We start from the raw sequence: 13,584 nt of genomic DNA on the forward strand, positions 1-13,584 counted from the left end.
AAAACCAAAAGAAGAGAGAGAATCCAAAAGCAAAGAGTGATCAACAGTGTAGAAAGCAGCTGATATATCAAGAAGAATAAGAAAAGAAGAGTGTTTAGAGTGGTGACCTGACAGAAGACAGTTGAGCATACACATTAAAGCAGTCTCGGTGGAGTGACAGGGACGAAACCCAAACTGAAGACATGGGAGAAGAAATAAGTCATTAACAAAAGAAGAGATCTGATAATAAACAATATAAACTGTGTTGCTAAAGAAACAACATCCATGGGGTTAAGGAGGCAACCCTATAATAGTTATTAAGAATGTAATATTCTTGTTTACATAGCAATGATCCAGGTCTGACCCTATGTTGTTACAGGTCTGACCCTATGTTGTTACTGACCTGGCCTTTGCTTGATAGATATTTGGGGCCTGATTCACAGAGCATTTTCCTATCGGTTTGCACCATTGTAAAACGCTTTTGTGAATCAGGCCCTTTGTCTTGATTTGGTATGATGGCCCCAGTGTTTTTTTCTCTTCTCATGTTTGGCCTGCCTACATTTTTACTCACAAATTGGTCTACTAACACAATGACTTCATATTGCTGTATATTTCCGCTTCCTGCCCTGGTTTGCATTTCTTGAATCAGACATTTTGAAGCACCCTCAACAAATTTGTTGGTGTATCTATGCAGGAGATTATGGTGAAGAGGGTTGCAGTAATTGGAGCCGGGATTTCCGGATTAGCTGCCATTAAAAGCTGTCTCGAGGAAGGCCTGGAGCCCACCTGCTTTGAGAAGAGCAATGACATTGGCGGTCTGTGGAGGTATACGGTACGTGGCTGGTTTTTATACTTTTATATTTGTTGTGGTATTTGATGTCCTTTTTTCTTTGTTCTTAAAACTGTGGGGTCATTGCTAGTTCGGCAATAATGGCAAAGAAAATGCAATATCTGCCAAATGGCACAACTTGTACTGCTTGCGCAATTCTAGGTTCTTCAAGGAACTACCTCTTGTGGGTTTCCATTTAAATAAAGAGCTGGATTTCCAAAATGGAACTCTGCGAATTTGTACCTCCACCAGCAATGTGGAGCTGAAAATTGCAATTTAGCCCCAAAAATATTGGTATGTTTTTGTTTTACTGCTCACAGGGGGCTCATAGGTGTTTCCCTTCAATCCATTGACCATCCTTTTACATTGGGAAACTGTAATGAGGTAAAAGATCGACACCTCTGATGCCCACTCACGCCTCTTTACCTATATAATGAATAAGAAGGGTCTGAATGTACCCTTTTGTCCATTTACAAAATTGAACATTAGTGGTGTAAACCGCAACTGTACATGTCTATTTCCACCATCATCATGATGGTGAAAATGGGTAAAGAAAGTTAGAAAAAACAGTATTGCTGGAATGCTGCCAGTGGCATTTCAGCAAAACCACCGTCATTACCCTCAGTCCAGGTGTATATGCTGAAGTGGGCGAAAGTCCATGAATACAGCTGACAGAAGTGGTAATATCGTCCAGTGATATTTTTTCCCAGCATCTTCTTGATCTCCCCAACTATGTTTCCGTCCTCTGGACAGGATCATTAACTTCACTACCAGGGCTCTCTTTGAACGCCCCTCTTATTTGCACCAGGCTGGATGGCTGATTATACATTTCTGGGCCAGATTTTAATTTCCTCTCCTGGGTCACAAATGTATCTATGGTATGACACCACTTTATCTATCCTCCTCTATACAACACTGCAAGCCTTCTCATAATCTCTGCTCTGCCTTCTTAGCTACCCTGGTGGCACTTCGTCCTCCCTGAGCTTCCTCTCCCTTCCACTCGTTCTCTCTTCTTGCTCCACTTGCATGTAATTCTCTTCCTCCTGACATCTGAGAAATATTCCACACACCGATTTGTTCAAAGCCAAATTAAAAGATTTCCTCACTGGCACTGAGTTATCCTCTTAACCTCCCTCTCATCTGCCGTTGTGCCAACATTATTCCCTTAGATCTAACCTACCTCTGTCCCTCACTTTCTCTGCCTCTACTCTAACACGTCTTCCATCATAGTCACATTCCTAGCATAGCTGCTGCATCACCTAACGGCATCTAAACATGTCTAATGTTGATTGTCGTTAATCTATGTAAATCCACCCAAGTCTTGTCCTTGGTGACTGTTCCATTTACTCCCCACCACAAGCTTTTCAGAATGTCACTCATACTCACCCCATTGTAAGTAACTCACTTCTTCCCATCCAATCTGATACTTTATCAATTGTACATGCTTTTGCAATCAAAAGAGCATTGTTCTTCGCTGTACACAAATAAATAAGTTGTGAAGAACTTATGTACACATGGGGGGTCATTACGACCTTGGCGGTAAGGGTTAATGGCGCCGGTAATGGTGCCGGAGCCGTCAACCCCTTACCGCCCCATTACGAGTCTGCTGGAGGAACCCGGAAAGGGTTCCTGGTAAAACCAGATGCCCTTAGCGGGTCCTGCGAGGAGACCAGGTAGCTAACAACGTTGTTAGCTCCCTCCCCATTCCCATTGAGCCCTATGTGGGCTCGAATGGGAATGGGGATGTACCGGGTCCGGGTTCCTGGAATGAGGAATTACCAGGTCCTCCAAGTTTGGAATGGCCCGGTAATTCCTCATTTAAGGAACCAGGTAAGGGGATAACCATGCCGCAAATTGCAACAAGGTTACCTCCAAGCTCGTAATGACCCCCATGGTGTCTTACAGGGAAATGGGTTCTAATTGCTAAAGCCTAAGAAAACGTGTACATATGACATTGCATTTTTTAACAGAACAACAAATTCGTTAGTACAATAAATGATCCTTCTTGTATAATCCATAAAATGAAAAGAAAGTCATAATCATAAGCTTTTTTTATTTCCGTAATTTCTATTGTTTTCAACAAAAAGAGCAACACGAGATTCTAATCAGGCACACAAAAAAGTGTAAGAAAATTGATTGGGCAGTAGCCCAAATGGTTCCCTTCATAGCATTGCTGCAATAGGGAAGTCTTAGACAATTCCCTGTCGATCCTAGAGATTTAGGACCTTATTCCAAAAACCAGGTTACATCATGACTGAGTTCGCCATGCCTTCAATCCAAACTTCAGCTTTAAACGTTCTCTTCCCCTACTAATTCCTTAATCGGAAACAGTATAATATGCTTTCCTTCATTTATGTTGTCCATTGCTTAACCATACAATACGTTCAATAATAAAGGCTTCAATCCGTCACTGTCACTTTGAGAAACTATCAGAGTTGCAGTACAGCACTGACCCTATTAGAATATACACCAAGACGTTATATGTCAAGATCGAACCAGCACTCAAGACTGTGAGAAACAAGCTATAGGCTCGCATCTGGCCTGATTCTGAACCCATTTTCAGCCAATACAAAGTCAAGGGGATACGAAGCAACGGATTGTCCCGAAACATGTGAAATATATTATGGGTCAACAAGGATTTTCTACTGCAGACTGTTTTGTGAATGTTCTAAGTGCATCTGCCCGGTGTGGTACATCACTGTGGGTACTTGTATCAATTCAAACTTTACTAAAATTGGGATTGCAAAGATACAGTGTTCACCGAAGGGTGACCTATTCAAGTTTACATATTCTCTCAAACTTAGGAAATTCACAACCTGCTGAAAGTTGTGGCCCAATGACCATTTCAAGCAAATTAATTAGTAACAATCTTAGCTGTGGTGGCTGAGTTGGAATTCATTTATCAAAAGAATCTGTGTGATGAAATGCCAAAACTAAGAGAGACATATAACAAAATGGTAACGCCTCTGTATTAAACATCCTTCATCAGAACCAGGTGAATGATCACAAATCTATCACACCAACACTAATCAGTCACATGTCCCCTTATGGGAGGGACCAGGCAGATATGGAAATAGACTTTTCTCCTCTGTGAAAGGTACCGAGCTAAAACATGTTTGCAGACCAACCTTAGTAGGTTATTTGGCCGTGCTCAGTAGAGTGTGTACCACCTTTTTGCGAAATCAAATGTCTTAATTCCTGTAGCTCAAGTTGGCAAAGTGAAATTGCAGGTCTTCTGGCATCAACTACATTTGAGTGAGGGAGCCCTACTGCTTGCTGCAAACAGGGAAGGACTGGCCAACAGGCAACTCTGGAGATTTCCCGGGAGGCCTCTGCACCCTGGGCCTCTTTTGTGTGGTATTTGCAAATTCTCTCATAGGAAAAGTGTTGGGCTTGCTGAACATGTGTAACATAGGGCCACTTAATTATTTCCAGGGCCTATTTTGGTTCTCACCCCTTGCTGTATGTACTGTGCTGCACTGTCTGAATTTAGATGGATTGCTGTCAACCCAGATGTAATAGCCATAGAACAGGATGGGGGCTATTTCAACTATGGAAGCCTATCCGATTGGTGACATTTCAATCTCATTACAACCTGTTGTAGCAAAGCCGACCCACAGTTCCAAAAATCATGCACTGTAACATTACATCCAGATGAGCATCCCCTGAATGTGCATTGATTACGAGGAAGCCCACATATGCAGAGAATGCCATAACACCTAGTGGGGGGGGTGGACCTTTAATCACCTTAACCCAAAACAGGCCCACCACTTATGAAGCGAGTACACTGTTGTACATAAAGCAAGTTTATTGTACAAAAGCTCCGGGGCAGCGGTTAGATGGTGTTGCAGGACCAAACTAACCCAAATCTCAGCAATACAATATCAGTTAGTAGTTTATATGCTTTTTGCAACAATTTTAAACAGTCCCAGATACAATTACTACTCTGCACCCCCCCAATTACGATTGGACACAATCTCTTCGAAGAAATCCCACCTTCAAAGTCCTGGAGTCAGTACATGTTTTAACATTGGTATTGAAAACATAATTCATTGCTAGCAATAACTGGCCTAAGTCCTTTAACTTTAAGTATGATTGCACATGGTTCGGCTGAGATATTTTGGCAAATTGAGAGAAGTCTGCTTAAACAGGATTTTGTTTGAACCATAGATAGCCATCTCCATTCCAGAGACTCCTGGCGTCTTAATTTAATTTATGCAGTCACATACAACCTCTGATGACCTGGAAAAATACTTAACCGTCAGGCCCTGGCACCGGGCCTTATGTTTACTACCACCAAACAAATCACTATTCCCCTTTAAAGATTTTAATACAAAGGGCTAGATAACATCTGGTCCCTTGCAAGGACTGTGAACCTTGCCCTGTTTGTACAACATGAATACTAAGTAACTAATTCTCTTACCCATCAAGAATGTTCCAACTACTTTTAGAATGCCTGTGTAACAACTAAGCATGGCTCATTGTATGGATTTGTGTTCGTGTTGCATTCGCAGTTTAAATATTGTATCTTTCTACGTGATTCATGTGGATTTACGACACTATCCCAGTTTTGCTGTCATCCCCCCATCATCAATATGGTGTTTGCAACATGAATCCCTCGTAATAAAGGGGACCCCCCTTGACCACCTGACACTAGCTTTGTTGACTCCCACACAACCATTACCATGATTTCTGCTAAGCACCAAAAACTAGAATTCATTTTTTCAAGGCTTTATTTTTTCAGATGTGTTTGGTGACTCTAATTTTCTGGTGTCTGAATCTTCCTCTTGTGTACAATATGAGTAAGGGCCGTGAGAATTGCAACACCAATGGTTTGCACGAGTACACCCTAATGCAGCTACACTGAGGTTTGTTAATGTTTGCACGCAGGACTGCCTCATTGCCCATATGTTGCAAGCAAGCTAAATTAATTTTCAAATTTGGTCAGACTCCAACCCACCAGCCACCAAAAAATGTACATGTTGATTCTTTAGTATTTCCTTGCTGAATTGATGATATGCCTTCTTAATTGTACCTGTTGCTTGTCTGCATTGCTGACACAGGAAGAAGTTGAAGAAGGCAGAGCAAGCATCTACAATTCACTCGTGACCAACTCGTCAAAGGAGATGATGTGCTACAGTGACTTCCTCATGCCGGACCACTTCCCCAACTTTTTGCACAACTCCAGGCTCCTGGAGTATCTCAAGCTGTATGCAGAACATTTCAACCTCATGAAGCACATACAGCTTAAGGTGAGGAGCCCCTGATTCATCTGGCAGTATTTTGTTTTGTGTGTGGAATGTATTCTTTTTTAACACCAGTGCTCCTAACACTTCGCTAGTTGAAAGCACACATGAGGACTGACAAGAGCTATCTGGGGCCAGCCTTGTAGTTACATTCCAAGCTACTGCCTTCTCTGCATGGGGTATTTGAGTTTACAACTGCTGTGTGCTATGGGTAGACTGGTGCAGCAGCGGTCCTTAATGGTCAGCAAGAGAAAATTGTTGACTAAAGTTCTGTGATCGCTGGTTACATTCCCTCATCTAGAGAGGGCTTCTGTCATCCATTGCTCATCTCTGCAGAGGTAATAGTGGGATGGATGGAAGATGAATGCAGTGGAAGTAGGGATGAAGAGTTAACTAAATGGACAAGGATAGGTGTAGGGGAAGGATTGAACAGTGATGGAGGAGAGAGAGATAAACAGAGAGAGACAAAGAGCAGGGTTTTAAGTGGGCCAGGGTTTCATTATTTCTAAACAACACAAAACCTAAACGTAATAGCTGGCGGCACACTCCCAGAGTATTATTAGGATTAAAAGTCAGAGAATGGGCAGTAAAATATTCAAAGTGTCCCAAAAGAAGTAGTGGAACTATGTTCCCTGCTGACCTGCACCCGCTCCCCACAAACCCCATCGGCACCGCCCCCTCCCACATGCAATCCAAACCCCAAACAAACACACCTGCTGTTTAAGGGATTGTTCAGTGCAGTGCACTGAAGTGCACGTTTCAACTTCTTCCTGTACTTTCACTGAAGTGCACGTTTCAACTTCTTCCTGTACTTTTATTATAAAACTAAACCATTCCTTTAAAATAAAAGTATAGGAACAGAAAAAACATTTGTTAAAAGTAGAGGAGCACCGCTCCCAACAGTTCCCTCCCACTTCGACCACTACCCAAGACATGTGCTGACATGTATATATGGTTAAGTTGTTCTAATAAAAAGCTTTGAAATTCAGAAAAGAAACTTAAGAGTGATGTTATGGTTGCAGTGCAAAATCCGAAAAACTAAAGAAATTCACCAGTTATGGTAAGCTACAGAGTCATAAATCGCTCCCCCACCATGTACTGCTCATACCAACACACATGACATTAGAGATGATATCACAAAGGGCATCATTGATGAAATCACTGACGATATCACATATCCTATGAGTTTTTTGTTTGTTTGGTGACATTAAGCATAGGATTTGACCTGCAGGTACTGCATTGATAACATCACAAAGATACTCTGAAGGTGCTAAATATGTAGGCCTCAACCTTGCACAATGTGCATATGTTAGTTTTCCTAGGATTTGGCCTGAGCTCATGATTCACATGCATATTGCAATAATCATTGTCCAGACAGATACTTTACATGTATGACAACTTAGTCCAATCGTAGTTCCATGCTCTGGCTGTTATAGGCTAAAGAAAGACATAAATGCAGCCTGTGATTGGAGGCAACTGATTTAAGCCACCAGTTTAAGTGGTTGAGCTGATTTGAGCCAAATTCGAACCTGTAGAAATAATAGATGTTTGAAATGGTTAGAGGTTGGCTGAAATGACTACTCTATGGCATTAATACTGCATTCTGGGATACAGGAGCGTGGGGTAAATTATCAGACAGGGCCTACACTGCCTGCCGGGATCACCTGCTTTGCAGAGACAGCACAGCGCCTTGTATATCTGGAGATTTGCTTAATTCACAGCCATGTTTTATTTTACCCCACATCCACTTGAAAAAGTGTTCTTTATTTGTGTAGTTGAATTATTTGCAGTTCAGAAAAGAATTTAATTTTGGTTTAATTTGTTTAGAAAAGACTGGACAAATAAATGAATGGATGGTTTCTGTCATGGCCACTCCTTACAGCAAGTTGCTGCTCTCTCATTCAGTAGTTCTTTTCCTTGCAGAATGTCTGATATTATAAAACGGAAGGCAGCGGATGTATATACAAATGGCATCAGTATTGGAGGAGGGAATCCCTCAGACCTTGTCCGTGGGATACATGTACACGATTCTTGATTTTTTTGTCAGACTTATTGGGGTCTGGAGAAAATAACAGTGTCACTTGGCAGGGTAAAGTGACAGACCCGAGGAAAGGCAAAACATGCAGAGTCTAGAAGTCAATGAGCGCACAGAATGAGTGTATGAGTGACACTTGGGTGCATAGATTCAGGGAGTCACGACATGCGATAACATCTCTTGAACTGTGGGGAACTGCGTAGGAGCCGTAAGGAGACATTCGGGTGCAGGGAGGAGCAGGGAATCCTTTAGCACAGCTTGTGTTGTTGTGTGTTTAGACAGTGATGTGACACTTTGGGTATGAGAAAGTTACAGACATCCAGGGAGGCATATTTTAACTATCAGTGATGCTCAGGTGCAGAGTAGACATTCAGGGAGTCACAACACAAAATAACATCTCTTGAACTGTGGGGAACTGTGCAGGTGTCCTAGGGCATCACCCAGGTCCAGGGAGGAGCAGAGAAGCCTTTAGAGCATGTTGTGCTATTTTATTGAGAGACTTTGATGTGACACTTGCGGTGGGGAAAAGTTGCAGACCTCCAGGAAGGCAGGACGTAAGTAAGTAAACTTTATTGAATCGGATTACTACATTAACAGACAATAAATAAAACACCAAGGAGGCTGGACACAACAATGGCGACAAGGTGAGCTGCTCGACACACACGCGCTCGGCGCTCGACAGGCTCCAGATGACCCATGGCCGGGGTCCATCAATTTTTGGACACCCGGTGGGAGGCACATGCACGTGACCCCCACCCACAAAAAAAAAATATGTTTTTTTCCTCTCTACTTGGGGAAAGCATCCCCAACCGGCACCAACCTGGCCCAACTAGCCGAAGGCAGCCTACGAGGACGGGGAGGCACCACAACGCCCCATCTGCCTCTGAAGGGTCAAAAGACACGGGGAACGTCGGAGGAGGCCCGACGCTAAGCCATATTGCCCAGGGCTGCACGTGTGCACGTGGGGGGCGCCAGAGATCGCTACTGCTGCCTATCTGGAACCTCGAAGGGATCGCCCAGGGACATGCACCAAGGTGAGGCAAGCAGACCTCAGCATGGCGACTGGAACCTCCACCCCCAGGCCCAGCACACCACTGAGATTGGCGGCAAACCTGTCGATGTCATCACCACAGGCTCACCCACAAGGGAGCTCCTCAGGATTGATCCAGCAGTTTGACCCCTTCACAGACCCTTCGTCAGTTGGCCCCAGTTGGCAGCTATGGATCCAGAAATTCGAAATGGCGATGGAGTGTAAGGACATACCAATGGCCAGGAAGATGAGGTTGCACCTGCTGCTAAGTGTGGGAGATGAGGTACTATGCATATTCAACTCCCTGAACGTTGATGATGGCCAGGACGCATACGTAAGTGCAAAAGATGCCCTGACAGCACATTTCCTCCCCCAATTAAACCCGGACTATGAGACTTTCATGTTCTGCACCACTTTTCAGGCAGAGGAGGAAACACTGGACACCTACCACACACGGTTGAGGAAACTAGCCATGTCCTGTGAGTTCACAAACGTCGAAAAAGAAATCCGGAGGCAAATCATCAATGGCATCCAATCGGAAAAGCTGAGGAGACTGGTATTGGGTGAGAAAGGCATCTCCCTCCAATGGATTCTCGAATTGGGGCGAAAAAGGGAACTGGCACACACCAGGGCTGCCAGCATGGGGGAAACACTACACAAACTGCAACCCGCCCCCACCAAAGCTTTGGTGTCCCATGTCACCAACAGACAATTCATGAGAGACAAGGCTGGTGGCAGCTATGCCCAAACCAGGTGGCAACCACGTATCCCGGGGCCCACTGAGTGTGGATGGTGCGGGGAACCGCGACGTGGATGGCGAAACTGCCCCGCGCAAGGAACGACTTGTGGGGCATGTGGTAGGAAGGACCACTATACGAAGGTCTCCCGGTCAGTAGGCACCAAAGCACAGCCCCCACAGAATCCTCAAGAAAGGAGTGGGACCAAAAAGTAGAAGCAGGCCAGTGCAAGGCGGGTCGAAGCGGCCAACTCCTCGACAGAGGAAGAGGGCGATGATGTCTCGGGCATGCAACATGACCCCAGCAAGGAACAAGTGAGAAAAGGGAGGAAGGTCTACCTTGTGTCTGCATTGGATCAGGGCAGACACCACAGAGAAAGAACCTCCGAAGGCGCAAATGCTTGGTCACCATTCAGAATCAGCAAGTCTGGATGACCATCGACACGGGAGCTTCCGTCAGTGTCATGGCCACAAGCATGTTCCAGACATTGCAACCACAACCGGATCTGAAGGACACGGACACACTGCTGTTTGCGTACGGCAGCAGGAAGCCCCTAGCAATTGTCGGCAGCTTCCGCACCACTCTAGTCCACGGTGAAAACAGGCTATCGTCAAAGATCTACGTCGTGAAGGCGGGGATCGAATGCCTTTTGAGTGGGGACGCAGCTGAGGATCTGGATTTGGTCAAGTTCATCTGCCAAATCGATGAAGTGCAGGAGGTCGAGAACATCTTAAAGCAATACCCCAAACTGCAAAAGGGGATAGGGTGTCTGAAAGAGAAGACTATAAAACTGCACATTGACGAATCGGTACAGCCGAAAGCAGTGTGACACAGGAGAACACCGTTCCACATGCGAGAACAAGTGGAGAGCGAACTCAAAGCATTGGAAGATGCCGGAATCATAGAGGAGGTGACTGGGCCTACACCATGGGTCTCCCCGATGGTGGTAACAAGAAAGCCCAAACAACCCGGAAAAGTCCGGATCTGTATAGACATGTGTCTCCCGAACACCGCCATCAAGCGGGAGCGCCACATCACGCCCACGTTCGACGAGATCGTGGCTGACCTCACAGGGTCGCGAGTGTTCTCCAATGTCGTACCATCAGTTAAAGCTGCACAGAGACTCTCGTTACATCATGACCTTCTCGACACATCTGGGGTTGCAGAGGTACAAACGCCTGAGCTTTGGGATATCCTCTGCAGCTGAAGTTTTCCAACAAACCATCCAAGAAGTCATTCAAGACCTCCCTGGTGTCCTCAGTGTGAGCGACGATATCCTGATTCACGCGCCCGACAGGGAAGAACATCTCAAGAGGCTCCGGAACCTACTGGGAAGGCTGGAAAACGCTGGATTGACCATACATAAGGAGAAGTGTGAGTTTCTCAAATCTGAAATCACTTTCTTTGGGTACAAATTCACCAGCACGGGCATCTCCCCGGACCCCCACAAGGTCGCAGACATTCAAGCGGCAAGCCCGCCAATGACACCCACTGAGGTGCGTAGTTTTTTGGGCATGGCCACCTACTGCGGGAGGTTCATCCGTAATCTGGCCACTCTCTCGGAACCCCTACGTGAACTGACCAAACTAAACGTCAAATGGGAATGGGGGCAGGAGTGCCAGGAGGCGTTCGAAAACATTAAGGAGTCCCTGTCCGCCGACACGAAAATGGCGTACTATGACACTGAGCTCCCGACGGAACTGTTCATGGACGCGAGCCCCATAGGGCTAGGGGCCATCCTCATGCAGGTCACTAAAGGGGGGAGAAGAGGCCCAATGCATACGCATCAATAGCTCTGACGATGATGGAACAGCGCTACTCTCACATCAAGAAGGAGGCCATTGCCTTGCTATGGGGGTGTCGCCACTTTCACCTGTACCTCTATGGACGGAGATTCACGGCGATCACAGATCACAAACCCTTACTACCAATCTTCATGGGTACGTCATCACACCCACCGGCACGGATCACCAAATGGTTGCTGCATCTCCAGCAGTACAATTTTGAACTGGCCTACCAGCCGGGGAGTGGAAACCGGGCAGACTTCCTCTCAAGGCACCCACGGGTGGCCACATCTCAAGAAGTCCAAGTGGCCGAAGAGACCGAGGAGCACATATGCCAGGTGGTGCGAGCCATGAGGCCGAAGGCTGTCAGCATCGAGGACATTGAGACTGAGACCCACAAAGACCCATGCTGTGACTTGGTGAAGGACGCCATCATCTCCGGCGACTGGAAGACGTTCATGAAAAACACCCACAACAGGACAGTGGAAGCGAAGATTTTCCTCTCCGGGATGTTCACTGTGAGACAAGACCTGTCGATCACAGAAGCGGACTGCTGCTCCGGGGAAATTGGATTGTCATCCCTCCAAGCATACAAGAGAGAATAGTGGCACTGGCCCACGAAGGACATCAAGGGATGGCACGGACAAAAGCTCGGATCAGGCACAGGGTATGGTTCCCGCAGATTGACGAGAAGGTGGAAAAGCTGATAAGCGCTTGCCTGCCCTGCCAGATAACTGGGGGCCCGTCTGATCCCGAACCCATTCGGTCAGCGGAGTGCGGTCACGGTCAGTGGGATGCCATTAGCATCGATTTCTGCAAACTACGAGAAGGCCTGTACCTTTTGGTAGCTATCGACGACCACTCCCGATACCCCGAGGTCGAGATAGTGGAATCCTCAGCAGTTTGGTCATCCTGGCCATCGAGAAGATGTTTGCTACACATGGTCTACCCACCACCATCAAAAGCGACAATGGGCCCCCCTTTCAAGGGGAAGAATTCAAACAGTATTTACAAGAACTAAACATCAAGTACCACCACATCATGCCGAGGTGGCCCCAGGCGAACAGCGATGTGGAGCGGTTCATGAGGACCCTAAACAAAGTACTGAGAGTGTCGAAGGCAAACGCCAGCCCGTGGAAAATGGACTTGTACCATTTTCTGCGGAACTACCGGGTCACCCCTCACAGCACGACGGGTGTCCCGCCTGCCGACCTCATGTATGGCACTGTAATAAAGTCATCGATCCCGCACCACCCCAGCAAGACACCGGATGAGGTCGACCCAGAGCGCACGGAGAGAAGGAGGACGAGTGCCAACGCACACATCCGACCACCATGTGGGCAACCAGGTGGTCATGCTGCGAAACCCGGCAAGGTCCAAACTGGACACCAGATACGAAGAGCTCCCATGGACCGTCAGTGGAAGGCATTGGACCATGGGGACAGTGACAAGAGGATCCCACCAGGTGACGCGAAATGCGTCGTGGTTCAAGGTGGTGCCACGCAACCTATGGACCGATGGTGAGAGCTACCAGGAAGATGAAGCATCCCAGTCCAACCACGAAGAAGAGCCCGTGGCCCTCCAGGACGAGGCAGCGGCGGGTGACAGGACGTGGGAGCAGGGGAGCGAGCCGGACATGGGAGAGCCGGACAGAGACGGTGAGCCACCCAATGGGACAGCGGGGGTCAGCCCCAGAGGAGCGTGGTATGTTTTGAGAACTGCCACGAGACCGCCCACCAGGCTCAGAGACTATGTATGGTAGTTGGCCCCCTGTGGACTGAGAGCAAGGAGGGTCCCTGGATATGAACAGTGTACCTTTAGTTAAATTTGAAGTTTCTATCACTTGTGTTGTTTATTGTTAACCTCATTTGAAATAAAGGAGGACTGTTGCATCCGCCCTGCGTCATGCTACGCGGTGACGCAGGGTGTTCTAATAAAAGCCCC

At 46.6% G+C, this 13,584-nt stretch overlaps 1 protein-coding gene across 1 annotated transcript in view; it reads left to right on the top strand.

The window, feature by feature from the left end:
• Positions 1 to 667: 667 nt before the first annotated feature.
• Positions 668 to 13,584, top strand: part of LOC138534995 (dimethylaniline monooxygenase [N-oxide-forming] 2-like) — a 584,153-nt gene continuing 571,236 nt past the window's right edge. The window contains exons 1-2 of the mRNA XM_069641261.1: positions 668 to 811; positions 5,872 to 6,060. Of these exons, the coding sequence (XP_069497362.1) occupies positions 668 to 811; positions 5,872 to 6,060 (333 nt within the window). The remainder of the gene's footprint in view (positions 812 to 5,871; positions 6,061 to 13,584) is intronic.

The sequence above is a fragment of the Ambystoma mexicanum genome, chromosome 1q (assembly GCF_040938575.1).
Source record: "Ambystoma mexicanum isolate Mex_15411 chromosome 1q, UKY_AmexF1_1, whole genome shotgun sequence".
In the NCBI taxonomy this organism is placed as follows: domain Eukaryota; kingdom Metazoa; phylum Chordata; class Amphibia; order Caudata; family Ambystomatidae; genus Ambystoma; species Ambystoma mexicanum.